The 27,333-nt window shown below is 49.0% G+C and overlaps 11 protein-coding genes; 5 read left to right on the top strand and 6 right to left on the bottom strand.

Annotated features, from left to right (window-relative positions):
* Nucleotides 1-1,148: 1,148 nt before the first annotated feature.
* Nucleotides 1,149-2,215, bottom strand: FFUJ_08326 (probable GTP-binding protein ypt1; the record flags this gene model as incomplete). XM_023580986.1 has 5 exons in its annotated part: nucleotides 1,149-1,346; nucleotides 1,509-1,736; nucleotides 1,797-1,844; nucleotides 1,904-2,027; nucleotides 2,205-2,215. 5 exons carry the CDS (start codon nucleotides 2,213-2,215, stop codon nucleotides 1,149-1,151), a joined length of 609 nt encoding a protein of 202 aa, XP_023433958.1.
* A 1,292-nt stretch (nucleotides 2,216-3,507) lies between these two features.
* FFUJ_08325 (uncharacterized protein) lies at nucleotides 3,508-4,430 on the top strand (the record flags this gene model as incomplete). XM_023580987.1 has 2 exons in its annotated part: nucleotides 3,508-3,784; nucleotides 3,838-4,430. The coding sequence occupies 2 exons, from the start codon at nucleotides 3,508-3,510 to the stop codon at nucleotides 4,428-4,430; spliced, it is 870 nt and encodes a 289-aa protein (XP_023433665.1).
* An 844-nt stretch (nucleotides 4,431-5,274) lies between these two features.
* On the bottom strand, nucleotides 5,275-5,957 carry FFUJ_08324 (related to LSM1 protein; the record flags this gene model as incomplete). XM_023580988.1 has 3 exons in its annotated part: nucleotides 5,275-5,597; nucleotides 5,658-5,726; nucleotides 5,840-5,957. The coding sequence occupies 3 exons, from the start codon at nucleotides 5,955-5,957 to the stop codon at nucleotides 5,275-5,277; spliced, it is 510 nt and encodes a 169-aa protein (XP_023433666.1).
* A 1,181-nt stretch (nucleotides 5,958-7,138) lies between these two features.
* On the bottom strand, nucleotides 7,139-7,894 carry FFUJ_08323 (related to diadenosine hexaphosphate hydrolase; the record flags this gene model as incomplete). XM_023580989.1 has 2 exons in its annotated part: nucleotides 7,139-7,557; nucleotides 7,618-7,894. The coding sequence occupies 2 exons, from the start codon at nucleotides 7,892-7,894 to the stop codon at nucleotides 7,139-7,141; spliced, it is 696 nt and encodes a 231-aa protein (XP_023433667.1).
* A 6,286-nt stretch (nucleotides 7,895-14,180) lies between these two features.
* FFUJ_08322 (related to arginine-tRNA-protein transferase) lies at nucleotides 14,181-15,410 on the top strand (the record flags this gene model as incomplete). Its single annotated transcript, XM_023580990.1, has 1 exon — nucleotides 14,181-15,410. One exon carries the CDS (start codon nucleotides 14,181-14,183, stop codon nucleotides 15,408-15,410), a length of 1,230 nt encoding a protein of 409 aa, XP_023433668.1.
* A 532-nt stretch (nucleotides 15,411-15,942) lies between these two features.
* FFUJ_08321 (related to rRNA processing protein) lies at nucleotides 15,943-17,012 on the top strand (the record flags this gene model as incomplete). XM_023580991.1 has 2 exons in its annotated part: nucleotides 15,943-16,371; nucleotides 16,422-17,012. 2 exons carry the CDS (start codon nucleotides 15,943-15,945, stop codon nucleotides 17,010-17,012), a joined length of 1,020 nt encoding a protein of 339 aa, XP_023433669.1.
* A 163-nt stretch (nucleotides 17,013-17,175) lies between these two features.
* On the bottom strand, nucleotides 17,176-17,966 carry FFUJ_08320 (uncharacterized protein; the record flags this gene model as incomplete). XM_023580992.1 has 2 exons in its annotated part: nucleotides 17,176-17,565; nucleotides 17,625-17,966. The coding sequence occupies 2 exons, from the start codon at nucleotides 17,964-17,966 to the stop codon at nucleotides 17,176-17,178; spliced, it is 732 nt and encodes a 243-aa protein (XP_023433670.1).
* A 707-nt stretch (nucleotides 17,967-18,673) lies between these two features.
* Nucleotides 18,674-19,539, top strand: FFUJ_08319 (probable cytochrome c; the record flags this gene model as incomplete). XM_023580993.1 has 3 exons in its annotated part: nucleotides 18,674-18,683; nucleotides 19,083-19,368; nucleotides 19,515-19,539. The coding sequence occupies 3 exons, from the start codon at nucleotides 18,674-18,676 to the stop codon at nucleotides 19,537-19,539; spliced, it is 321 nt and encodes a 106-aa protein (XP_023433959.1).
* Nucleotides 19,540-20,475: 936 nt separating this feature from the next.
* Nucleotides 20,476-22,746, bottom strand: FFUJ_08318 (related to nuclear VCP-like protein; the record flags this gene model as incomplete). The annotated part of the gene is made up of 1 exon (XM_023580995.1): nucleotides 20,476-22,746. The coding sequence occupies one exon, from the start codon at nucleotides 22,744-22,746 to the stop codon at nucleotides 20,476-20,478; it is 2,271 nt and encodes a 756-aa protein (XP_023433671.1).
* Nucleotides 22,747-23,491: 745 nt separating this feature from the next.
* Nucleotides 23,492-24,216, top strand: FFUJ_08317 (related to VPS20 Vaculolar protein sorting (putative); the record flags this gene model as incomplete). XM_023580996.1 has 3 exons in its annotated part: nucleotides 23,492-23,529; nucleotides 23,593-23,956; nucleotides 24,013-24,216. The coding sequence occupies 3 exons, from the start codon at nucleotides 23,492-23,494 to the stop codon at nucleotides 24,214-24,216; spliced, it is 606 nt and encodes a 201-aa protein (XP_023433672.1).
* A 168-nt stretch (nucleotides 24,217-24,384) lies between these two features.
* Nucleotides 24,385-25,458, bottom strand: FFUJ_08316 (related to fructosamine-3-kinase; the record flags this gene model as incomplete). XM_023580997.1 has 3 exons in its annotated part: nucleotides 24,385-24,478; nucleotides 24,527-25,214; nucleotides 25,269-25,458. The coding sequence occupies 3 exons, from the start codon at nucleotides 25,456-25,458 to the stop codon at nucleotides 24,385-24,387; spliced, it is 972 nt and encodes a 323-aa protein (XP_023433673.1).
* Nucleotides 25,459-27,333: the final 1,875 nt, after the last annotated feature.

Below are 27,333 nucleotides of genomic sequence, written 5' to 3' on the forward strand. Positions count from 1 at the left end.
TTACATAAAGTGTTTACACAATGTCTCCAACTGTTTGCTTAAGTTGTATAGTTAATGGTTAAAGTTGGCGCGAAACAGCTGTGCTTGAGTTGTCTGACGCTTGAGCTGTCTTGTAATCTTGTAACCAGTTGAATGCGACCAAGGACTTCAGTTGGGCATTTGAGACTTATTGGTGATATCTATGAGATATGACAGAGCCTTGGCCACGAGTTCGTTCTATGCCATGACCTCACACATTGGCTAAGGAAATATCTCTGCATGGGATACATTTCACGACGTCGATATCATAACTTGGGATATAAAGTCAGGTGGATAGGAAACTCCAACAATATTCATCACAAGTCAAGTTTAAAAAAAGGAATATTCCACCTTTATTAAGAATAACCCTTTCTCGCATACTAAAATCGATCTGAAGTACCAAAAAACCGAAAAAAAAAACCATAGGCGAACCAGGATGGTAAAATAGAAGAAACAACACAACAATTGATATCAGAACCCAAGCAAGATATTGGCGATTGGCGCAACTCTCCTCCATAGCTCCCAAGGAGTCAAGACGTTACGGAGAACAGAGGGCCAGGATCGCGAAATGCCAGAGGAAAACGGGGTGCGCAGATAATGTGATTCCCAGCGAATGACTGGTTGGCGGGTTGAAAAGAACAAGAACCGACGAATGCCTCCCAATACTCGAATTTGTCAAAAGTGCAAAGACACAGCATGGGGGGAATAGGAGAAAATACAGCCTGCGCACGCGCAAAACCTTCCAAAGCCATCCGCTACCATAAACACAAAATCTGCCTTCATATCTGTCGTCTCCCTTTATGCTCCCTCCCCAGATCCTATCGATTCCCCCGCCCCGACCATTCCTGCCGTCGACATAGCAATGGAAGGGCCCGCGAATGACGTTGAGACGAATGGAAAAGGCCGTTGTTCCAGATGCCAAGGCGGTAAAGGGATAAAGTCGTGACTTGCGGAAAAGAAGGGCAATCCAAGTGGTCATGATCTGGTCTATGTGCAGAAATGGAGTGAGTGAAAGGAAAAAGCAAATATCGTGAGTGAACTCGTCCGATCGTGTCCCTGGCATGTTGTTCATTGTTCCGGCCGTACTCCATCATCCTGCTTCGCCAAGAGAAAGGAGAGCATTAATGCATTTAGCAGCAGCTGTTGTTGGAGGACGATCCAACGCCCTGGCCCTGGCCAACTTGCACGCTGGGCTTGGTGTTGTTGGCTGTTGTGGTGCCCATGCGCTCCTTGATCTGGCGGGCCATGGTCAGGAAAGCCTGCTCGACGTTGCTGGCGTTCTTGGCGGAAGTCTCAAGGAAAGGAATTCCCAGGCTGTCGGCGAATTCCTACAAGTTCACGTCAGCTATGGTGTTGCTGTGGGTATTTGTCGCAGCCGAGGGTGAAATTTTGGTGACAGGGGCATTTGAGCGTTCAGGCGCTTAGATGCATGTGATGGGCGACCCGCTAGGCTGCGACATTCAGAGTACCAGAATAAAAAAAGAACTTACCTTGGCTACGCTGTACTCAACGACCTTCTTGTCTGACATATCGCTCTTGTTGCCGACCAGCAGCTTGTTGACACCCTCAGTGGCATATCGGTCAATCTCCTGGAGCCATTGCTTGACGTTGTTGAATGAGTCCATGTCGGTAACATCGTAGACGACGCAGATGCCGTGGGCACCACGGTAGTATGAAGAGGTGATGGTGCGGAAACGCTCTTGACCAGCGGTATCCCACTTGAGGACAGGTTAGCATTTGGTTAGGTGGCCGGAGCCCGCGCGAAGGGTGCCACATACGATCTGAAGCTTGACGGTCTTGCCATCGAGCTCTATTGTTCGGATTTTCTGAGCGAGTGTTAGACGATAGGCCAGGTAAGCGAAAGTGTTGGGGGGGGACAACGCACAAAATCGACACCGATGGTAGAGATGTAGGACTCGGTGTAGGTGTCATCAGCGAATCGCAGGAGAAGACAAGACTTTCCAACACCGGAGTCCCCGATGAGGAGGAGCTTGAAGAGATAGTCATATCTAGTTGGTGTCAGATCCAAAAATTATCTCTCAGAGTCGCATCTCGACAGCGGTAGCAAAAGGAAATCGCATGAGGTTGAGTCGTGGATGGCAGGGTGTAACTCTGAAGCGATAGTCAGCATGGGGCATAGTTCCATCAGGAGGTTATCGCAAAGGAGGCGGAGAGTGGCGTACTACTCAGGGTTCATGTTGGCGGTGGTTCCTTGGTACGTAGTAAGACAAGAGTCCGGTGCGAAATGTGAAGGGGTGAGGCTGGAAGGACGGACTTGTCAAGGCGATGGAATGAGATTTGGAGATGAGTTGATAGGAGAGAAAGATTAAGTTGAGGATGGTTGCAGAGGCTCAAGAAAGGTACGTCAGGGAAGAAACGTAACGCCAGGCAACGCCAGCACCGCCTAGAAGAGGGAGGGAATGATGGGGCAGCTGACAGGCGTGGGTCACGTGATGCTGTCAAAGAGAACAAAGACCTGAGTTACGAAGTCAGTCAACGTGATACTGAGTTAACGGGTAGAGGCAGGGAGAGCATGTGCAGCAAATAAGAAATGAATGAAACTCAGAGGGTACGTCACAAACGAGGTTTATTCGTCGATTTAATTTCTTTGCAAGGGTAATCTGCTGGATATTGCTTGTTCTCATGCAATATACTTGAAGATGTCGCAGCGACGCAGGGCGGTTTACCGATATAACACTATCGCTTGTTGATGCAGACTTTCCCAAAACGGATCATTTTCCAATAGCAAAAGAAGAGCAAACATCGGAATGAGCAATGCATCATTACTTTGAGGGCCTGCCTGCTTTGCTCCGTCGTCGGGCATGCGCTGTAGGCATTCGTTCATTCTTTAACATCTCATCATGAGGCTGTTGATGAGCCAAACGTGGAGCCTGTGCCGTCATTCACACGATTCAAGTGACTTGGCATGTCACAAGTTGATACATACTAGATCAACTTCACCGCCTTCTGCTTTAAGAGTAAGAAAGACGACATCTATTCCCTATTGCAAGCAGATGATCTCTAAGAAATGTCAGATAACGCCTTATCAGTGGATCCTGCTTCATTCCAGCCTCAATTCTCCCATTTTCTCCAGATTCCCATCCTGTTCTCTCCCACTCAAATGATCCCATCGCAGTGGAAAAGACCCGCCCCGCCACATCCCGCTCCGCTGTCAATTTGTGGCTGTGGAGTCTCGATCACCAACCAATCAAGTCCAGCATTTCACAATCATGTCTCTTCCCTACACTTTACTGCTGCTAGATACTTCCGAGTCTACCCATTAAGCCATCGCAGAAAAAGTCCAAAAGTGGACATACCTTAAGGTTCCCTACCATCCAAGCTACTAGATATCGGCGACACCTCATTATTACCAACTCATCTTGATTCTGTAATATTCTAGGCCCTCTTTAATAAAGTCACCCTTGGCTTCGTCTATCAAACTTCACTCTTGATCCATGAATCTCTCCATTCTCCTGCGGTGACCTCCCAATGGCCGCGCCCATCCGATCCAGTCTAAGCCGTTCCGGCCGGACCTCTGTTGCCTCTATTCGCAGTCTCTCCAATGCTCGCCCGGCAAAGGCACAGGTTCAACCCGCCACTGTTAGGGAACCTAAACCTTCTCTTCCGCCTTCCGATGCCACTCTTCTCGAGGATTATCTAAGGCGAGGCGCCTTGTCGAGGACTTATTTCGATGCGACAGGCGTGCGATGGGTCGGATCTAGCGATGACGGACCAAAGGACCCCAATAAGGCAAAGCTAGGGAAAAGTACGTCACTGAGGATATTCCGATGTTTGTATCACAATGCTAATTTGCTATAGCTCTGCGAGTTTTGCAAGAACGATTGCCAACGCTTTTACTACATCCTCTTCCTCACGACATTCTTGCGCCAAACATCGCCCTCCATCTTTTCCCTTCGACGCACCCTCACCTACCAACCGTCTCCGGCCGTGTCGCCTATAACGCAGCCCTCTGGACCTCCCCGATAGCATGGAACCGCGTCCCTATTCTCGGCAATGTCTGTATCGAGGTTCTCGCGGAGCGCATGACAACGGAGCCCCTCACATTCTTACCCCGCCGTGCTGGGGCGATACCCGAGCAGCTCGTGGTCCGCTGGTGCGAGAAGCGAAAGGGTTCAGATAGTTCTTCTGATAGAGGAGTAATCGCCCGGTCCCTGCCGTTTGGTCGGGGAGTCGACCCAGATAAAGCATTCACGGGACTGTTTGTCTTCGATTTCGATGCCGAGGGTCGGGTTCTAAGCCATACCATTGAGCAGGCACAAGCTGGTGGCGATTGGGAAGCTGGAGTTGGTGCAAAAGTTGTCGGTCTGACTGACTGGCTCCTCGGAGGTTGCAAGAACCCCGGCACTCCTATACCAATGTTTGAGCGAGTGCGAAGAGGACGATCCATCTAAACACTCACTCTGGGGTGGACAGTGATGATATGACCCCAAGGGGCGTGCTTTCTTAGAAAACGAGAGAGGTTTACGGAAGGATACGGCATCACGAGAGGCGTTTCTGGTTGCATCTTGATCATTGCCAGCGACTTCATGCTGGTACGTGTCGCGGGGGTCTTTGTCTTTAAGACAGTGTACAACAATCAGCCATGAGACTCCACACACATTCAGATTTTGTATAGCCTTGTAAATTAGCAACTAAAGCTCATTTTTAGACAATGTCTTGCCTTTAAACCATTCATGTTACCAGTCGTGTGCAATGGAACATGTTCATAGTTAGTGCCTCAAATTCGAACCAAGTTTGAGTTATACCATTGATGCATTTTGGGAAGTTCCCTCTCCATTCATAATACATGTGGCTATTACGAGTATCATAAAGAGAAGTAAAATACGATATGATGCGTTACGGAATTCTGAGGGAAGTCCAGAAACGTATTCATGAAGCTTCACGTGAGTTCATATCTTAACAAGTGTCCCTTAAGGGGCTACCTTAAGCTTCCCAACCGGAAACTAATACCTTATAATAGTAGACCATCAAGTGCCTCATGGTAGTAAGCATTGGATGTAGCGTCGTGAAGCTCATATATTCATACGCGCTATCCGCCTCTAACCTACTATGTCGAGGCTTTTTAATTCCTGAAGAGCCAGCCCATTCTCAGGCCAGCATCTCCTTGATGGTATATAGGCATTTCACAATATTCTGCCCAAAAGACCATCAGCCAGAGCACTTCGAAGCGTCCGGCAACCTAAGCCTACTTCCAGGCCTTGTAATTTGAGATAAACACCAATATACAAACGTAGTCTAGAGCACGATCTCGCCAATGTTCTCTCCCTCAAAGCCCTGCTTCGCAAGCTTCTTGACTCGCGCCTTCTCCCTTGCTTTGTCGGCGGCTTTCTTCTCCTCTGCGAGCTTCTTGACAACGTCTAGCTCACCGGGCTCAAAGCCAGGAGGCGGGTCATCATCTCTGTCGAGGTCGATTTCACCAAGGAGGAGCACGTTTTCGCCTCGGACGAGGAATATGCCGTGATTTATATCGGCGTACAGACCTGTTGGTCGATCGCTGCCTGCTGACTCGGGGGAGGGCGCGAAGATACGTTCGACGGTAGATTGGAGGACGAGATTGGCTGATTGAGGTCAGAAAAGGGAATGTTCTCCCTGCAGCGATTCGATTCCCTAAAACCCACCGAATTGATCCCAGCTTCTTAGCACGCCGATGAGTTTTCTCCCATCGCGCAAAGCGACCATGAGCTTCTCTGCAATTATACAGTCGTCAGCACACGATCCTTCCTTCTCCCTGCTTTTATCGAGTCCAACCCTTCTCATGAACCGGAAACAGGAATAAACTGGTACCATGGCGGAGTCGTACTGTCTGTGAGATCCAGGAGCTGCGCTGCAGTCGTGAACATCTGCGGCGGCAACTGGGGGAGCGGTTGCGGCGCACCGCGGCCCTGTGGAGGGGTATCGGCGATAGATAGGTTCTCCATGATGTCGTGATGGATTGAGGTTGGTGGTATTTTGTGATGTCTTTTTGTGGTTGCGAAATTCTATTGATCCATGGAGGGTTCTTCTATGGGCTCATGACATGAACATTGCGAGGAGATCGGTTGCAGGGGTCGAATAAAGGGAAGTTGCTCTAGGTCGTTGATGCTTTGACGTTGATCTAAGGTGTTGCGGTTCCTATTGCGGCAAAACAGCGCTATAACGATAGGGGCCATTTAGCTGCATATCGCTATAAAACGCCGAATTCAACAAAACATGCCATCAAATTTCTGACTTCAATGCGGGGCATTTCAGAGAAACAGATGGAGGGGCATCCTCATCTTGGCGGGGCAGAAAATCAAAAGGTTCAGGGAACGGAACAAGCAAGAAATAAGCATCCATGACAAGGTCTTGGCCGCAGTCTCTTAGTGGTCGAGAACTGCAGCAGTGACTTGCTTGTGCGTCATTATATGCCATTCGGCAAAAGGTTCTTCTTTTTTTTATGTCTCATTATTTTTCGTGATCTTTTTACTCACTCTCACCCAGCTTCAACTTGTTTAGATGCGCTCAAGTGAGGGGAATCGGCAAGTTTATTCAACTCCACCATGACCAGGCGAGTTACTAAGATTTCGTCCCTCTCTAACGGGGGGACTTATGCGCATATTTGCCTCCCCGTCCCGTCGGTCTTCGGGCTAGACCCCGATAAAAAAGCAAGAATCTGAGGGCAGCCAACCTTTTGTGATGCTTTTCCGGTCCTATCCATGAATTGCAATAAGATAACCCTCTGATCTCGATGCTCGCACCTTTATATGCCGCTCAAGTATCCCACCCCGTCCGAATTCTTAGATGTGTAAAAAAAAAAAAAAACAAAGTGATACTCTATCATGTTCCAGCCTAAACGCCTTGGGATGGATGCACATTGTAGTCTCTATATAGAGAACTGAAAAATAGGAGGTAAAAGAAGACGCGCTTCGTAACTCAACCCAAATTGAGTTTCTGAGACGAGCACGTGCCATTCCTCTCATGACAAGGAAACTGAAAGAACTCTGTGGAAGTGAAGATGTATCACAATCCACTCAACAGCCAGGAGACGAACCCATGTCGTCGCGACCGAATGGAAGGCCGTTCAAGGATAGAGATTGGTTACTTCCAAGGTCAGGATTGCGCATGAGAGGACGCTGTGAGGCTATTGACGGTTTACAGTAGACCGTTGTAAGGCCTCCTGTAGCTCTGGTCTTGTTGATAACGCCTCCCATGCCTGGGCAAATGTAAACCACTGGCGTTCTCGCTTGTGGGATTCGGGCCAATCGTCATACTCGCTGGTTACTGTGCCCTCAAAGAAGTGGTATCTTGACCGATCTTTTGACGATTTTGGCGCACGCTTCTCATCGATGTCACCAAGATCATAAGTGATCTGAACAGTGATGCCAGCTTCTTCCCAGGCCTCTCGCTCAGCGGCCTCCTGGCAAGTCTCGTCAGACTCCCAGCCGCCCTTGGGCAGCACCCAGCCTTTGCGCCGGGTAGACTGAATCAATAGGACATAGTTTTGATCGGGAGTGAGAGGCACGATGCCAGCGACGAGACGTTCGCCCTTAGTGTTGTAACCTACATAAAAAGAAAAGTGTCAGTGGTGAGATCTTGAGATTATCGATTGAGAATGCGGACTGTCGGAAAGTTGTCCAATTGTGCCCAGGCGAGCGTAGGAAATTGTGGTTGGATTCAAATCCATCACACCACAAAAATGGGCAACAAGGATGGTATAGAAGACACCAAGACATATGCTTTCATAAAAAGCCAAGGAGGTCAAATGTGCCGAGAAGGATACTTTCAAACTGAAAACATTGTATTGCGCATCAGGTAAAGACTCACGTTGCTTGCTTCTACCCACTCGTGACTCCATGGAACGGCCACCGCCCGAGTCGCCAGAGGCAGAACTCGACATCTTCTTAGTGGGAAGTCGGGGCGGAGAGTGACGGCGGGAATTGGGAGGAATGTCGGGGAATTTGGTCGAGCGAGAACAAAAACAATGATGTTCGTGTATCTCGAAAGGCAATGATGCGGGCAAGAAAGCTTCAAAGGTCCTCGGAGGTAGCGGAGGAGAACGGATGTTCACCCCTGGGTCGAGAAAGAGAGAGACACGGGAACCTGCGATGGGCGGGTGGGTGGCTTTCAAAGAGCCTTGAGAGACATCATTGTCGAACAGTGAATAGCTGGTAAAAGTCTTGTGATCAAGTGAGGTGAGGATGAAGAACAGAAGTGGCCGTGGCCTGCGCCAGAAGGTGCTGGTGCTTGGTTTTTGGTCGGGGAGAGCCCAGACGCTCCAAAGAGCTGGGCTGGCGATGTGATATAAACTGTGAGATGATGGAGGTGTGGGCGCGCACGCGCAAAACGTCCCAAGTTTAGCTCGAAGGGGCAGCGGGCGACTCGGCGGATCTCTCTCTCTCTGCCTGTCTGTCTGGCGGAACCCGCAGAGCAGTACGTACCTACTGACTGTAGCACTGTACGTAGGTAGGTACCTACCTAGCTTCAGAACAGAATAGACCCGACTGCAGCGAAGAGGGTTTGGCCTGGCTTAGGTTGGTTGGGGGGTGTGTAGGTACGGGGAGCACTGGGCGCTCGGCGGACAAGCCTTCTTCAAGTAGGCTAGTGACAGCAGACAGGGACTGGAAGCGGAGGGGAAAAGCTGGATCCTCGCCTGCCCAGGGATGGAGTATGCGTAGCGTGTCAGGTCAGAGGTACAGATCTGTGTGTGTATGTACTCCGTACAGTGCTGTGATGTAGTGCTTGCAGTGGGCTTTAGGCCTAGACTTGCCCGGCCAAACGGTACCTAGGTGAATGGATGGTGGGCGGTGGCACCCTGTAACAGTGAGTCGCTGAAGCGTGGAGTGTGGAACTGAGGGCTTTCGCTGGGTCAACCGATGCGAGGCAAACTTTGATTAGAAATGGGGATAATAATGGAAGCCGTGAACGTGAGAGGCTCCCCTGTTTGAGTTGCCGCGGCGTTTACCAAAGTGACTTTGTATTGTGTTGTGTTGGCTGACTGATACCGATGTGATAGTTGGCCGTAACGTTGATGGTCAGAAGCGAAGAGGCTTGGTTCGAGTTGAGGAGTCCCACGCCAACGCCTTTTGTAGCAAAGGCTGAGAATCAAAAGCTTACGAGTCGGGGATATGAGATCGATCGGTGACAGAGAGGTACTGTTAGGGTGTCGAACTTTCAAATTAATGGTAAGGAAGTGTTATTTCATCCATACGAACATAGTAGCCAGCCGCTCGAAATTATTAAGTACCTGGATAAGGATTGCTAGGGCTGTGCAGGGTAGGCGCTTTTGTGACGGTTTGAGTATCAAGCAATATTCGAAAAGCTTCCGAGTGATCAAGAAGAGACCGTGTATTGGGTATATCCCTGGATTTAGAAGGCTCTTGGCTGAGAGCGACTCCTCAATTGCCAGGCCCAAGTAAGAAAGGTACAACTTGTCAACAGGCAATGCAATCAAGAAATAAAGGTGAGATGAGTCTCCGTGTAGGTAATCTTAAAACCACCTCATGTCTTGCGCCATCCAACTAACAAAGGAGACCAAACTGACAACGACAGGGTCTGTTGCCTTTATACTCAAGCCCATCTCGATAGGCTGATGGTGCATAGATGCCCATATTGTACCAGCACGAGTCTAAAAAGCTTCTTCAGAGTTGAGAACTCGGACTATAATAACAATACAGGGCTAACCGATGGCATATTTCTCAGAGAGGTAATGGGCGTGGGAGGTTGCTGTGAATGCATGACGGAATGGGAAATATATCGTGGGTGTTTGTCCTCTACTCCTATAATCCAATTATTGTCGTAATGCCACGCCCCCAATCTGCTTCTGTTGGAAAGTCTCGGGGCCCTTGAGCCATGAGAGAACAGGAGAACCGAGATGCAGATTAATTGAATCTGGCAGTTACTTGGGAAGATCTCGACCCTCATACCGGTAAGAGATTACAAACCAGCAGCAGATACTTCTATATTAGATCCGAAGCCCAAAAAATACACAGGATATTAACCAGCGCCCCATCTTGTCCCGCAAATATAAGTCCAGGGCATGAGATGGGGAAGTATTATTATACAGTACAACAGCGATGGGCTTCTTATTAATCATGGCCATGACAAAACGTGTGCTTTGTGGTGCCACTAGTTTGCCAAAAAGTCCTTTACAGCATTCCTTTGTGGCATCTGCAGCAGAAGTATCTGAGAAATCTTGGAAGTTAATCAATAAAAGTTCAAAAGCTTAGACCGGTGAGATGCAGGGTGGTTTATTTGATGTGAAGGAAAACGAGGTCGATTAGTTTCAACGTCCAGTAGATGACAACCAATGGAGGATCATCACAACCCCTCCGACGTAACAATCAACATTTGTGGTACAGGAACGAGCCTCAGAGGAGAGACACTGCTTGACCACACACCCGCCAGTTTCGTAGCTTCTAGGTTGGCATTGAAAGCGGTCTCGAGTCGGCATATCAGCACGCGGACGCAGGTCTACTTTCGTAGCGTGGGGTCATCCATGCATTTGGCAACGACGGAGGGACGGGGCTGCAGCTTCAGCATCGCAAAGACTTCAATTTGACCTCTTCTCAATTCACATGTTAACAATGATAGGTTCATCGTCGTCCACGGGCAGCTCCTACGCTGTACCACATTAACCCTGACGTACGATGCATGAAGAAGAAGCAGCACGAGAGGGGATGTGAGGGGGAGGGGTAGAATGCGCTTGTACAAGGAGAGCAGCAAGCATTGGGTCCATCCCACGGATGGAGCACATAAGTAGGTATCGTGAAAGCGAGGCGAGAGCCCTTGATCTTCACTGCTGGAGTCCTAACTTAGTGGCCGAAGTGCGCATAATAAGCACCCTTGACAATGACGATCATTGGAAGAGATAATCTTACATTCTTCAACATCAGTTCAATCACACAAATCAAGCTGCAGCTCAAGATATAAACAGACGTCATGTCGGTTAAGCCTCTGCCAACTTGAATGTTACAATGCATGTCTAGCTCGTCTATTTTAACGCCGGACTCCGTTCCCTCTCAACAATACCTACCTACTCGACAAGCAAGCTTTTGCTTCTCGATGCCTGGTCTGGCAAAAAAGCTCGTAGCGTCTCTAGCTCGACAAGCGTCCTTGGACATGGAGTCTTCCACAACCAGTTCCCGGAGACGAGACCGAGAAAAGGCCCGCAAGTCGGGTGATAAAAAAACATTGGTTCCGTGGTTGTCTCGAGGCGAGTCAAAAACTGCCAAAAAATCTGCAGAGCAATGGAGCAAATACAGCAACAAGATGCAACACACTAATGCCGTATCGTTGCTCGATTCGCCTGGGACCGTCAGTTTGAGGCTAGTAGACCTGCAGGTTACTTTCTTTTCGTTTCACCTCATTCGTTGCACAGCGACTTTTTCTCTCTTTGGCTGCAGCATGCAAGGAATAATAGGATGCACTGTACCTGTAGAGAGGCTAGTCATCAACGTTGAGGGGTTGGCCACCAAAAGCCAGGGCAATCGATTCCTCCAATCCTATGTCGTTGTTTATGCTCTGAAGAGACAGGTACTTTTTTGTTTATTATTCAGGATGAGATGAGATGACAGACAAGTGAGAAGGTTGGTGACACAGACTCAGCCTTGTATCGAATCTGGTCCCGTAGATGTTGAGGAAATGCTGGAGAGGTGGGAAGTCTTCCTACTGGATACGAGATGGACCTGGGATATCCTGTCTTGTAATCTGTGCACTTTCTGAGAGCAAACTTGAATATTTGCAGTCGGATTTAGCAATGAGATTGGCTTTAAGCATAGTGTACATACCTACATATCCTACAACAGAACACCGCAACCTTGGATCTCTGATTGCATATGACGACTGCATGTGAATTTCGATATTGCTAAAAGCACTGCAGCTAACAAATGCTCCTTTCATGAATTATGAAAGGTATCGGCAGAGAGTTGGTTGCCTAGATAACTGTAGCCCTACCTGTCTAAGGTAGGTATTTTGGGTGGCCACCTGGAACAGCACCCCGCCATTGCAATTGAAGCTGCAGCTTCCAGTGGTTGTTGCCTTGCTTGGATCTTGCCTACCTTAGCGGAGCTGAGCAATGGTTGATCTCATTCATCATCCATCTTCAGCCTTCAGCTATCTTTCCCATCTTAGCATAAAACCCAACATCTCCCACGTATTATCTTTCATTTTTCTCCCTTGACATTCTCTCGGCCAAACCTATATGGGGCACCATACCAACCCAGAGTATCCGTAGCTTCTATACGATATCGGAACTTTGCCGTAGAGTCTACATTCTGCCGGAAACCGTTGAACAACGACAGCCTACAGCACGGTCAGTTCTGGTCTACGGGTGTTGCACACCCGTCAATTTCTGTGTCCTTGAACCCCTGTTCGACTATACTAGCTTGGTCGCCTAAAGTTAGATCGAAACAGGTCGATTTTGGTCACCTCTGTTGCTCATGCGCGCACACGATCACATCCCTCACTCTCAGCGCCAATCCCTGGATATCATCCGCAGCCAGCGTCTCGTCATCGTCGTTCGTGTGCACCCCAAATAACCAACTGGGTTAATCGACTATTCACCAACCGCAGACACAACATCCCACGCTCACGCATTGAGAGGGGGAATCAGCAGGCACGCGATCGCAGCTGTCGTCACTCGTTGAACCTCCCTCAACAAACTCACACGCCCCCTCCATTCTCCGTTCTCCATCTCCAAGGCTCGGGAGTCTGCCCCTCTCTCCGTCCTCCTCCCGCTCGAGGGACCTACGTACGTACGGTACCTACCTACGTGTGGTAATTTAGTACCTACCGTACCTCACGCAACGACTTGCCCGTCTCGGATAGCATTACTCGCGCCTCGTGGGTAATTTAAACTCCTCGCTGTGGCCCGTGAGAAAGGTTCGGCGCCCCTCATCCGCCGTACACCACCGCCATCCTTCCGTCTCCGGCAAGACATCATCAGAGCATCTCACCTATAACCAACAGCCCTTTGAGGAACACGACTCCAGTTGTGCAGTGCAGGTTCAAGGTTCACAATGGAACCCAGCGGCATGCACATCCCTGAAGATGCGTTGTTGCAGCACGAATATATGACCCCAATTGGTGAGTGCTTATTCCCACGTTCTTCTCCAACCGATCAGCCCCGTGGTCTAATGCCGGCCTGTCGTTGGTTGCCGGCGCCTGCGCTTAAGCTCCGTCGCGGCCGGTCCCCGTGGCGCCCCCGTTTTCCCCGTCCGGGACAAGTTCGTTCCATTATTCATATCCATTTCACTTGACCCTTCCTTCACAATTAGTTACATGGAGCCCGAGGGCATCCACATCCACGTCAATATCAATCCCAATTTAGCCTGCAGACGGCTTCCACTTTGGTCAATGACAGACAGTTGATCATAGTCTCATGTTCAACGGTTCCGCAATCTTGGTGGTCGTGCGTCAAGGATCAATGCCACTATCAATTCATTAGCACTCCTAGCTAGCTTACGTCTGCTCACAAGTGTGGGTGTGTATCTCGACTCGAACAAACCTATGTCTGCCTCTTCAAGCATGCATATTTGGCTTGTTTCTTTACAGTATTCACCAAGTTGTGTCTCAGCCATTCCCTTGAATTCAAGATTCCTGGCCTCAATGTTTCTTAGCTCAGTAGTGTCGTTGGTCTTTGTGTAAACCACCAATAAAGGCCCAAATCACAAACGTTGACATTTTATCATCATATGATGAGGCGTGGCAAGGCAGCTTCAGGGTCAACGTATTATGCTATATCAGACGTCAAGTATCATTTGGTTATTTTCCACTTCGCTTTACATGACCTGGCTTTCTACTCCCCCACGCATAATCTCCATCCGTTGACATCTCAGAAGAAACCACCCCCACACAATTGCCGTTCGTGCCTTTCCCTTCACCGAATGCTGACTGATGCCTAGGATACTTCAAATCATCAAAATGCGGTTACTGTGGGAAACGTGACAAGAGTCAGTCAAAACGTGAATTGAGCCCCTGCACCTCCCAGTACCTTTTGACCACCCCAAGACTCACATACGCTTACGTCACGAGACACCCGTGATTCCACGGCCGTGTCATCGATGGTTATTCTGAAGTTCAGATTGATCACTTCATATAAGCACTTGGGTCACACGGTCTCTTGAACATAAGGCTAACTAGTACGTGGGGTTATAGGCTACGCTTACCACGCAGTGGCAACTTCTATGAGTCCTGCGTTCTACCAAACTCTCCTTGACAGATACTGGAGACGTTCAGGCACTCTCATGTACCGGCCCGATCAACGTCGGTCATGTTGCCCACACTACACTATTCGTCTTGATTCCAGCCAGTTCAAGCCATCCAGAGATCAACGGCAGACCGTCAACCGTTTCAATAAGTATGTCATGGGAGAGGCTTACATGAAAGAAGCGGCTCGTCTGTATCCCAAGTCGCGTGATGAGGCCAAGAAACGGGATAACCAGTTTGATCTCGTCGAACGAATTCATGAGGCTGAAGAGGCTAACTTGAAGAACCCTCCTGAGGCTGCCCATAAACTCGTCGTGACTCTAGAGCATGACGATTGTACGGACGAGAAGTTTGCTGTTTACCAGAACTATCAGGCGGTAGTTCACAAGGAGTCTCCGGATGAAATTACCAAGAGCGGATTTCGACGCTTCCTTTGTGACTCACCCTTGAGGAGAGAAACAATGGTGACATCCGATGGGCGTAAACGTCGCCTAGGCTCGTATCACCAATGCTACAGGCTAGATGGTAGGCTGGTTGCTATTGGAGTGCTTGATCTTTTACCCGAGTGTATAAGCTCAGTATACTTTCTTTATCATGAAAGTATTTACCAGTATGCGCCAGGGAAGCTTGGTGCACTGTATGAGATTGCCTTGTCCATCGAGGAGGGCTATGGCTGGTGGTACCCAGGCTATTATATACACGGTTGTCCCAAGATGTGGTACAAGATTGATTACTCACCTCAGCATATTCTTGATCCTGTCTCATTGACTTGGGACCCACTGGATCGAACTGTGTTGGATCTCCTCGACAAAAAGCCGTACTTGAGCCTTTCACTTGAAAAGGAGCAGGCCTCTCGTGAAATAGAACAAAGCTCGGCGTCGCCTGCCAAGGATACAAACGAGAGTGACAAAGTGGAGGACAAAGGTTCTGACTCTGCAGCATCGGATGAAGATGACAACAACTGGTTGTTTTCCACTGGGATGCCGGGCATACCTCCGATATCCACGGTCGCCGACTGGGATATGGATCATATCGCTTTGAAGATCTCCCCGAGAACTCCATTGTATGAGACCTGTAATCTCGTTAGCTGGGATGAACAGGGGGTCGAGGAATATCCAGGAATGAGAGCTGGTGTTGCTGAGCTCATCGCAGCACTTGGCCCTGACTTGATGGACCGGGTTTGCCTGGACTTTTCCCGGAGACGCTAGGCGATGATTTCACGACTGGGATGCCAATGGGAACTATAAGTGTCAAGAAACGATTTCTGTTCACATCTTGAGGCTAAATCTTGAGGATCGGCTCAAAAACTTGACATATTTCACCGCTCAACATAAATGGCTACGTCTAACGAAAGAATGTTTCAATGAAGAGACTATGCCACCTAAGAAAAATCTGAAGAATGAATAGATGTCTCGATGTTTTGATAAATACTGAAGCTATACGATGTATCCGTAGGTAAGCAGGTAGTCAGACTGATTGATTGGCGGTGGAGCTATGCTTCCCAAGCTTCCACCCCGCCATCTCCAACCTCAGCCAGCCCACCACACTTTTTGCCTTGTCTTATCTTATCACTCACCTCGGCGAGGACGAACCTTTTCCTTCTACACCAAAACCCAGCGTCATTACTGTTTCGAGTCGCATCTCCCTTTCAAGCGGCCAAGCGCGCTAAACTTGATACTTATTCAGCGATTCGTAAACAGTCTTGTCTACTGGGGATTTGCGTCTACCATCACAATCATCATGGCGTCCCAGGTAAATCTCTTCTCGCCAGCCGAACTTGCGTATCTTCACCAGTCACTCTCGTTACATCCTCCAATCCGTCCCGATGGGCGCACGCCGACACAATTCCGTCCCTTGACAGCAGAGACGGGCGTTCTACCCGGTACAAATGGTAGTGCGCGCGTACATTTCGCTGATGGCACGGAGGCCATTGTAGGAGTCAAGGCTGAGATTGAGAAGACTGGAGGAAGCGAAGAGCAGCAGCAGGACGAAGAAGACCGAGCAAGGGGTGACTGGCTCGAATTGGCAGTCGAGATCCCAGGACAGAGAGATGACGAAGCCTCGACGATATTCCTGGCAGAAATGTTGAGAGAGGCGCTATTGGCAGATAATGAGTTTGCCAAGAAATTGAGAATCAACAGACGGTTTCACTGGCGACTATATCTCGACGTATGTGCTCATAATACAAAGAAGTAAACGCGATGCTAAAAGTGGTACAGGTTCTACTAATATCTCCTCCGCTATCATACCCTCTCCCACTACTCTCACTTACAACACATCTTGCTCTTTTGGCCACCCGTTTGCCCCGTCTCAAGTCCGAAGGCGACGAGGATCCTATGTTTGACGATGATTGGGAGGCGTCGACATTCTTGTACCCTCGCGATGGTGCTGATGCGGCAGGTTCACGACCATCAATCACACTTCTCGTGGTTGCGATTGGCGACAACATCATCTTCGACCCTGCAAAGGAGGAATTGGCTGTCGCGGAGACAGCGCTGGCCGTATCTGTGGCGGAGGTCCGTCGAGTCGCAGCTGAGGGTGACATGGAGGTTGACAAGAAGAGCCGCGAGCTCAAGTTGTTGTCTATCCGAACCATTGACCCGCCATCAAGGCTCACACCGCCCGGAGTGCCACATACGACGAATGGAACTGCACAAAAGGGAGAGGCCCAGACAGCCGAGGGAGTGTGGAAGGCACCATTGGGTGGAACGAAGTTCGGAGTAATGGACAGTATAATACAGGCTGTACTGGAGAAGGGAGGAGTTGCGGATGAGGTTTTGGAGGGCCTGGAGGGTGTCGAGCTCACATGAGACTACGTATGAGTTCAATATGGGTATGATAGAAAACTACAAAGCCTCACCAGGCTGGATTTCATGTAATCGTACAACGTATGATCCCTGGGCATGGAGATCGTTAAGCTACAGCTTTATCATACATGCAGATTCTTGCATCTTTGTTTTTTACATAGACATCTTAGAAAACACCGAACCACTTCTTCTTGGGCTCTTCAACCTTCTCTTGCACCTCGGTCTTTCGCACTGGCTCGTCTTCCACAGCAGTTTGCTCGGGCTTGGGATCCTCCTCACCCTTGCCAAATACAACAGTCACAGGGTCCTTGGTCTCGATTCCGTGCATCTTCATGAAAAGTCGGCGCTTGGCTACATCGTCGAGATGGTTGGTTCGGTGGTCCCTGGCTTTCTCGGCCTTGTCCTTCTCGTGCAAGACAATAACGTTCTTCCAGGCGACGAAGAAGTGGAGAGGGTGCGTCCAGAGGTCTGAGATTGGAGGAACGAGCTCCTTGTATGGAGAGTTGTAGGCGTAGTTCATGAAGAAGGTGAAAACACCAAGGGCGAAAAGAGTTCCCTGGCGGGAGTCAGTATACTGCAAGCAATTGAACAGCTGAAGCTGTAGAGTAGGCATACCATGGTGATAAAAGTATGCAAAAGCCTACTGTGCCAGAAAAAGTGCTCCCATGTCCCCTCGGGAGCCATCATACCGGGATAGTGCTTCTTATTCTGAGCAGCGACCTCAGAAGCGGTGAGCTCAGGGCCATAATGCTTAGGCACATGGTTCTTCTTGAGGCGTGAGCCATGAGAAGGAGGATTGAAGCGAGCGGGCTTCTCGAGAACAATGGGCTTTCCCTTTGAGGTCGAGGAGGCGAAGCGAATTCGGATGCTGTTCTGTGAGAGTGGGATGCTGATACCACGCCACAGAGGACCCTGAAGAGGGAGAAGAAAGCGCGGGATGATGGCGCGAGATGCCATTGTTGGCATGTGAAACAGGTTATAGCGATATGTGCCTTTGTTGTTCCACCTCTTAGCCCTGGAGCTTTGTTTGTTGTGGTGGTTTCGTGATGCCCTCACGTCTGCCCAAATAAGAAGAATCTTTTTTCCGGAGCCGTTGAGAAACAAACGAGGTCCCGGGACGGAGGTCCCACTCCGTTTCTTTGAGCCGGCTGACCCTAGGCTGTTTGGGGGTTAGTGCTGTAATGGCCTCAGGTCTTGACAAGGTCACAAGATTCCAGCGACTGAGGAATTTAATTTTTTTTTCATGATGAAAGAGCCTGAGGATGACATGACTAGCCCGACCCCGGAAAAAAAGCCATCGCCGATGGAGGACCCGCTTTCAGGTGTAATGTCCCGACTTTACCCGGAGCCACATTCACGGTCGACAGGGGGGAAAATGTCGGCTTACTTACTCTTGCGCTGTGATTGGCTGAAAATGCATCAGCCACCTGTGGCGCTCTAAGAGATTGAGCGATCCGGCGTGGTCCTAAGCCAGTCGTGTCATGCTGTCATAAAGTTTTATTTTCTTGCTTCGGATCTTTTTCTTCCTCTCTCTCTCCCTCTCTTCTTTTTTCCCACATCCACACTCTCAACCCTCAATCGACTTGTTGCTCTCGTCTTTGGCTAACGCCTCTCGTTGAATTTACTACCACATTTTAACTCCTTAATCACAAACCACATTCACAATGGCTGGCGGTAAGTCTATTCTCACAGCTTGCTTTGGTTTGCGCCGGTTGTAGCGCAAGGCTTCGAGAGATGCAATTGAGGGAAACGAAAGAGGAGACGCTTCTCGCAGAGGATATTACAACTTTCAATTCGAGTCTCGAGGAAATTTGGGTCTTGCACAATGGCAGAGAGTCATGCCTTGGTCACCAGCTGAGGTTGGCCCGCTGACCCTGTTGCCTGCGTCATTTACCCAGAACCGGTTTTCCCATGACCACGAAGTGTTCACCAAGACTCACCAACAACTCGTGCCACGCCTCTAAGACACCAAAGCGACTCTTCTTTCGTCTCATCAGACTCACGAACCTCGTCTACGCAGCCTCACCAGAGCCAAAACTCACTCGAACTCATTCACTAACTCACAACGTGCAGGCGATATCAAGAAGGGTCTCAACCTCTTCAAGACCCGATGTGCTCAGTGCCACACCGTTGAGAAGGACGGCGGCAACAAGATCGGCCCTGCGCTGCACGGCCTCTGGGGCCGCAAGACTGGTTCCGTCGAGGGCTACGCCTACACCGATGCCAACAAGCAGAAGGGCATTGAGTGGAACGACGACACTCTCTTCGAGTACCTCGAGAACCCCAAGAAGTACATCCCCGGTACCAAGATGGCCTTCGGTGGCTTGAAGAAGGCCAAGGACCGCAACGACCTCATTGCGTAAGTTTTTTACCCTGTTGAGTCGCAGTCAGCTCTGGACATTGGCTTGCATGTAGTCACCGAGAGCTACATTGCTGCAATAACTCCAATCTGCCACGCACTCACTCCCCCACTATATCACAACAGTCACTAACATGTCTTCACAGCTACCTCAAGGACTCTACCAAATAAGCGACTATAGATCGCGTGTAATGTTACGACTTTCGATAGATGGGGACCGCCAAGGGGCGTTTGTACTATAGATTCTACACAGCACTTGTTAAGACATGCCACGTGCTTCGTATCCTATTCCCATCTCTCCTCTTTATGCGACTTCCGTCCGATACAACACAACCGTCATTTTCAACCAAGAAGAAAGCCTGGCGTTGGTTTGAGGCGGAAAACAGGAATGGCATGAGACCGAAATTAAACGTGTCCGCATCATAGCCCGATTTTGTTACGATAGAGATATTAAACTATTTGTTCTACTCTCAGATCTGTTCACTTCATTCATGCCTCTTAATTATGCACTTGGAATCAATTGTGAACGTCATTTTTACCATGATACGATGCCACGAACCAATCTCAATGCCGTCGATTCCGATTACATGTCCAGTCCCCCGATACCCGAGCGCCCCGTAAAGAGGGTCATCCGCGCAAACCGGTTCTTTTTCATGAGCATGTTTCTATCATTTTTCGATCCCACTTCAGGTTTTTTTTTCATCATGACTTTGTGATTGCCGAGCTATTTCCGTGCGCCTCCGTTGCTCCGGCGGCGTATGCGGGACCTGCGGCGATCGGCGGGCGGTGTGCTTGTCTCTGATTTTTTTTTTTTTTTGTAGATTTTGCTTTTTCTTTACCCCTGACATGAAAATGAGGTTTCAATGACAGGTTTGGAGAAATTTTGAGCCACCGTGGCTGACTTCGGTTGGGGTTCGGTGTGACGTGATGAGACATGGTGAGAGAAAAGAGAAAGCCAGATTCAGTGTTGCGACGAGTTTCTTGAAAAGATTGTGGCTTTAGGATCTCTTCAGACTATATTTATAACTCTAAGAACAAACGAAGTCGTAAATTTAGATGACATTATCTAAACGAAGGAACATGCTCTAGTATCATCATAAAAATTATCTAAGATTTCCCTAACTTCACCTCAAGTTTTCGGTAAGTCTCAGGATTCTGCACACTTCTATAGGTGGTGGAAAGAGCATGCTCCCAATCCACCCCATCGATCTCAGCTTCTGGTTTGGCCCCTTGAAGGCATCGTCGAAGGGCACTTTCGGCAGCCTTCACATGCAGCCCACCTAGATCAGCACCGCTAAAGTCAGTGCAACGGGGATCTCGAGCAACAGGCTCGAGGCGGTCAAATTCCTCGGCTGTTGCGTCGGGGTGATTTGTGCGATAGATGGCTCGGAGGATATCGACCCTCTCGTCAGGGGTAGGTAGGTCGATGAAAAGGCGCACATTGAGACGGCCGGGTCGAAGCATGGCCGGGTCGATCATATCTGGTCTATTGGTTGTGCCGATAACATATACACCTGTGCGATCTTGAACACCATCGAGCTCGGTGAGAAGAGCATTGACAACGCGAGTGCCTGCCTCTGTGGAAGCGTTGTCACGCTTCGGCACAAGAGAATCCATTTCATCGAAAAAGAGAATACACGGAGTTGATGAGCGCGCCCGGTTGAATAGCTCACGCACTGCGCGCTCTGATTCACCGACATACTTATTGAGAAGTTCCGGCCCGTTGATAAGGATGAAGCTTGCCTGTGCTTCGTTGGCGACGGCTTGGGCGACGAGGGTTTTACCACAACCGGGAGGTCCCCAAAGAAGGCAGCCAGCTGGACGAGCAAGACCAGCACGCCGGTAGAGCTCGGGGTCTTTGATTGGTCCGATGATTGACATATTGAGCTGGTCGCGGGCAGCCTGGAGAGCACCGACCTGCTCCCAGGAGACGTTGGGGATGACAGTGAAGCCTTCTTTTCGTAGGGAGGGGGTGAAACTTTTGATGGCTTTTTTGAAATCTTCTTGGGTCAGGGGTGTATTCTGAGGCTCAGGAAAGAGAGTAGGAAGTTGTTCGTCCGCAAGTTCCATCAGATCGGGCAAGTCAGATGACAATGGAGATGGATATTCAAGGTGTTTGTTATATTGGGCAACGTCCAAAAGGCGTTCAGATGCAATTTGCTGTGCGAGTGTCGCGACGTTAATAATGTCAGCGCCGACGAAACCATGTGTAATCTTGGCCAGCTCTGCGAAGTCGACACTCTCTGACAGGTCCTTGTCCCTGGTAACGAGCTTGAGGATATCCTGACGGGCCCCAAGATCTGGGATCCGCATCTGGAGCGTACGTTCGAAAAGGCCAGTTTTGAGGACTGTTGGGTCGACATCTGTGATTCGCGATGTTGTCGCCATGGCTAAAATGTGTCTGTCCTTGTCTTGCTCAGTTGCTATGCGCTGCATCTGTCTCATGAACTGTATAACATTGCGGCGATGGCCTTCACTATGGCTGCTACCTTCAGGTTTGGGCATGTACCAGTCGAGCTGCTCGATGAGGATGATGCATGGGGCTATTTTCATGGCTTCCTCAATTGCATCGTTCAAGCTTCTTTCCAGGCGCTCTGGTTCTTCGAAACAGCCTGTCAGAGACACAATCGGGACGTCGATTTTCGAAGCAAGGAATCTAATGAGCGTCTTTTTGCCAATTCCAGGCGGGCCTGAGAGCAGGATTCCTGGGACCTTTCGCCAGCGGCTGAGAGCGAACTGTTCTGGCCATTTCAAAACGTGATGTGTTTGTTTGCAGAGCTCTGTGTAGATTTCGGTCACGCCTCCGATGTGTATCGAGCTAGAAGGATGTTCGACCTTGTGGCGGCTCGTTTTTTGCGTTTTCTTCAGAGGTGCTTTGTCTTGCTTTTCCGTAGGCGCAGCATCTGTATCCGTCATGGCACCCTTAGGCGTTATTGCTCCATCCTTCGCCCGCTCTTCGCCATCTTCCTGCACTCGTCGCTTCTTGATCGCGCGAGGTGCTTCACCGGTAGGTGGATTCGCCGTTTCTGCAGCCGTAGCGGTTGACGTGTTCTGATGCCAGTGCTTCGTCATTTGTCTGTTGAGAAGAAAACGGTCGTCGTCGGGCTTGGGTGGTTCTTCGAGTTCAGCTTCAGAGTCGCTTGAGTCGCCTAGCTCTTCTTTGCGGAATTGAAGTACACGATCGATTGAATCTTCCAAGGGGCGCTTCTTTTGTCGGCTGAGGCTGGAATTTGACCTCTTGATAGCGTCATAGACGGCTGTTGTGGTCTTGAAGGGCTTGCCGTCGTTCGCATCTTCGAGCTTCTTCATAACCATGTATACATCGCGATCGAGGCCCTGCCTCAGGTTGAGGCGAGACCTTTTGGCTCCTAGAGTCATTATCACTAAGGACTATGTCGCGTCACCGACGATCGGGCCTTGATATTGATGGGAGGTTCAAGATTTCCGAAGACTGAACGGGGAAAAAAAGTTAAGTGCTGGGATGGTGACAAAATAAAAAGAACAGCCAGTGCTTCAGAGACAAATATGGTTCTTTAAGATTGAAATTGAAACTGACTTACCCACCACTTACGGAAGAAATATAATTTAATGCTTATATATCAATTCGACTCGTTTAGTCGTATCATGATTCTCGGCGTTCTTCCTCGGTGTTGTGTTATGCCTTATATGGAGTTTAGGTATATCTTAGTTAGGTACTGGCCTTATAATGTGTGTGACCAGATACCTATTGTACAGTTGAAGTGGTCCTACTATTTGATTTACAGATAAGGTATATCGTTCAGATCTAAACTTAGGAAACTTGCTATAAATCTCTTATCCTTTACTCAAAGCTTTACCGAAGTTTTATAATCTTTACTATATGGAAACGTCAGGTCAATAATTACTATTCAGAATCTGCTCAAGGTTTTATGTCAACTTAGAGGGGTCTGGCTTATCGATAAGACCCTGGACCCCAGTATCGGCGCCGATGACGATGGTCTCCCTCGTGACAATCGCTCGCTATCATTGAAGCGAAATCAGAAACCTCACACTCCCTGCCTCGACTTGAACAGCCAACACAGCTTCTCCTGATAATCTCTCGATAAGCTCATACGCCACCAAAACCATCCTCACGATTCTCATCATGGGCGGAAACGCAAGTAAAGTCACAGCCCAGGACAAGTCCGTCCCTCCCACCCCCCCGCGATTGCGCTCGTGACCGCCTTCAATACTAATAATCTTCAGGGCCATCCTGGACATGAAGAACCAGCGCGATAGACTTCACCAATACCAACGGCGCATAACAGTCCTCACGGATAAAGAGACCGATATCGCAAAACAGATGCTGGCCAAGGGTGACAAGAAGCGCGCTCTGCTAGCCCTACGGCGCAAGAAGTATCAAGAGTCACTACTAGCCAAGACAGATGCGCAATTAGCTCAGCTGGAGAAATTGACGAACGATGTTGAGTTTGCGCTTATACAGAAGGATGTGGTATTTGGGTTACAGCAGGGTACAAAGGTTCTGAAAGAGATTCATGCTGAGATGGGCGGTATTGAGAATGTGGAGAAGTTGATGGGCGAGACGGCAGAGGCTATTGCATATCAGCAGGTATGTTGCCTCTATACTCTTGTAGCACCGGCTGCAGTATACTTATACTCTTCTAGGAAGTTAGCGATATGCTCGGAGGTCGTATCTCGAACCAAGACGAGCAAGAGGTGGAAGACGAACTGGAAGCCCTCGAAGCCGAACTCACAGGCCCAGCCAAGTTACCCTCCGTACCCGTGGCGAATCTACCAGAAGTACAGAAGAATCAAGAAGTCGAGGCACAAGCCGAGAGAGCGAAGCAACCAGCAATGCTGGCAGCATAGACGAGGAGCGAGCGAGACATTTTTGGGTTCAAGCCATTTTGGACAGAGCATTTTACATTTCGAGACGTTCTACTAAACTTAGACTTGGGTGTATACAGCGGGCAACACGAGGCGTTGAGGCATTTCTGCATTTGAATCATGAAATACAGTATCTTGAACTTCTATCTGCTATGTGTACTTGCTGATGAGTTTTCTCATGATGGACATGGCGCCTCCTCGATAGCCACCGCCGAACATGGCATAGTGGTTGAGGTGGTGGTATCTGAGACGATATTAGTACTGTGGAGTTTGAGGGAAGGGGTGGTCTTACAGTTCGTATAGCTTCACTCTGTCTGGCCACTCAGTTACTGGCTCTGCCTTTGGCACCAGGTCGTGGTACTCTTTCCAGAAGTGATTGGTGAAGCCTCCAAACATGTTCATGATACCGAGCTCAAACTCAGAGTGGCCATATACAGCTGAGGGATCGTAGACAACTTTTTCGCATCCGCCTTGGCCTGCGATTTGCCCTTTGGAATGATTCCCGCTCCATAAATCGCCATGGATAACGACAGGCTTGATGTTCTTTACAACACCATCCCCAATGAGCCGTGGAACTACCTTGCTAGCAACTGTCTCAACAACTTCTTCGAGTTCTGGATCAGCACCATTGTTGCGAACTGCCTGACGCGCGATGTGTCTCAGACGGTTATTAGCGTAGAAGTCGGCCCACGACTCTCGCCATGAGTTATCTTGCTCTGTAGCACCGCAGCATGTAGGTACTGGGAATCCAAACATGGGTTTGTCGTAGCCTTCCGGGATGGGAGCTGGTGTTGTGTGTAGCTGCGCAACCTTTGAAGCTAGAGTCTTGCCTGAACCACCAGGTGCTGATGACCCCAGATCGAGAAAGTCAGTAGCGAGGAAGTATTGACCTGGGCGGCCTGTGAGGGCTCCATGGGCATGAGATCTTGGACAGAAGTTGGGAACTGAGTCTGCTATGGCGTTAAGGGAGGCATGTTCACCTGAGTTCTGTTAGATCATGATATCAGACAGTTGCGTATAAAACTTATACTGACCCCTGAACATAACCTCAGCTTCATTCCCTGTTCCAGTCTTGACAAAGTAATTCAAAGGCTTTCCGTCCTTCTCAGACGTTATCTTGAAAGTAGAAGCAAAGCCCGATCCACCATGAGAGTTGATAGCCGAGTTGGCGGGGTCCAGCCCCAGGGCCTCAACGATGGCGGGGTCGACTTTTGTATGTGGCATAATATGCAGAGGTTTCGGGATTATACAAGTGTGGCAATATTTAGGTACGCGAGTTGTTTGCGATGTTTTCCAAACTCGACTTGGCTGATATGAAGATGGGAAGATGGAGTGGGATGATGAGGTGACGTCAAAGCTTTGGTGTTAGTAATGCGAAAATATGCACGGAAGCTTGGAGCATTGCAACGTAGTGACTTATCCTGCTTATTTTTCTGAAATTATTTAGATATAGAGGGATAGATATGATGTTATCATTTCATCATAGCAAGATGTGACCGTAGACGTTGTTTAGTGAGTATCCAAGCCGTGTGCCTTTGTAACTAGGCTGTTCACGTCATCGGGGCGCCTTCAAGGCTACGATCAGTCCAAGTTTGTTATCAGAGCAAGCAAAGGACCATCTTGAGCTCAAGAGTGCAGCACTCAATTAAATTTAGTAGCATCGCTCTCGGGGGCCACTGCTGTTTGAAGCTTAATCGGAGGTTCATTTTCACATCTCCAAGGCCGGAGCTTTTTGACCCGAAGTGGGTGGGGCCGGTCGGGAACTAACTGTAATTCACGGCGCCGGTCTTTTGCATGCCGGGCCGTCCTCCGGATAGTCTTCCAGAGAAGAAGCCGTCTCTCTTACTGTAAGGAACTATATTCAAACATGCGTGGGCCAGGGTAGAAGTGCGAAGCGAGTTTCTTTGATGTAGTCATCAGATGAGTGATAACAGTAGGTGACAGTGACACTTTACATACATAGACAACAAAAGAGCTGCCCCCGATGAACCCATAAACAATAATTTAAGCAGTGAGGTAACCAAGTCAGAGATTATCTCATGTCTCATGTTGAGCCAGAAATGTGCTAGGCTTACCATGTCACGAGTGAATGGGCGAGAATCTAGAATACTATGGCATTTGCAGCCCAATTCCATGCTTTTCTTTTGTGGGTGCCAGAAGACCCTAGATCTGTAGAGTACCTGCAGGATCTTCCAGACCACCCTACTCTTGGCCAATATTTTCAGTGACAAAGTAGTTGTTTTGCGGCTCCTGGTCAAACAGATCCTAGCTGTTTTACTCATATCATATGGTCGCTTTCATGAAGAGAACAGGGGATGGTCGGGTCCGACCCTGATGATACTTTCACATTCCGATGATACCGTAATGAAAGACCATCTTCTGTACTCTATTCGGTAGTATCAGGCAGGTACCTTATCTAACATAATAATACGTAAACTCCGCCTCGGAGCCGATCCGAATCAGCACTCCACCCATCGGATGAGCCCACATCAGCCCCGTCAAATCCAAGCCCAATCAAATTCCCGTCATGTTTCTGATGTGACAATGACATCCCTTGTTGTTTCCGAGCAAACGCCAATCGCAAGTAATGGTATAGATCAAGAACTCCATAAGATAAAACTCGCTGTTCGTTCCGATAGTAATTCGTCAGACCGGGGTGTGTGTGTGTGTGTTCGGTCTTATTGCTTGGTGGGGGTCTCAATGTATGAGGATGCAGCGTATGTTGTACCGCTGCTGAGTGATGCATTGTCTGAGTCAACGGTTGATGATTGTGATGAGGAGGACATGGAGAATGATGCTGAGTTGTTGGAGTGTGAACCACCGTTGAAGCAGGTTGTGCATGGGCATAGAGGGTTGTTGGTCATTGGTGGAGGAGGTGCACAGTGACGAGCAAACCAACTCTTGACTGAAGAAGGCATCTTGAGTATGAGTGAGGTAAATATAGTTGTTGTCGTTGAAGTAGTGTTGAGTAAGGTAGTAAGATAGATGTAAGACTCGTTGGACTGAAGGATAACTCAAGTGTAACGTGAAGTTAGTTGTGTGTAAGCCGCTTGCTAAGATCAAAGAAGACAAGAATAACTACAGTTCCACGAAAGAATG

This window comes from Fusarium fujikuroi, chromosome FFUJ_chr07, assembly GCF_900079805.1.
Source record: "Fusarium fujikuroi IMI 58289 draft genome, chromosome FFUJ_chr07".
NCBI classification, from domain to species: Eukaryota; Fungi; Ascomycota; class Sordariomycetes; order Hypocreales; family Nectriaceae; genus Fusarium; species Fusarium fujikuroi.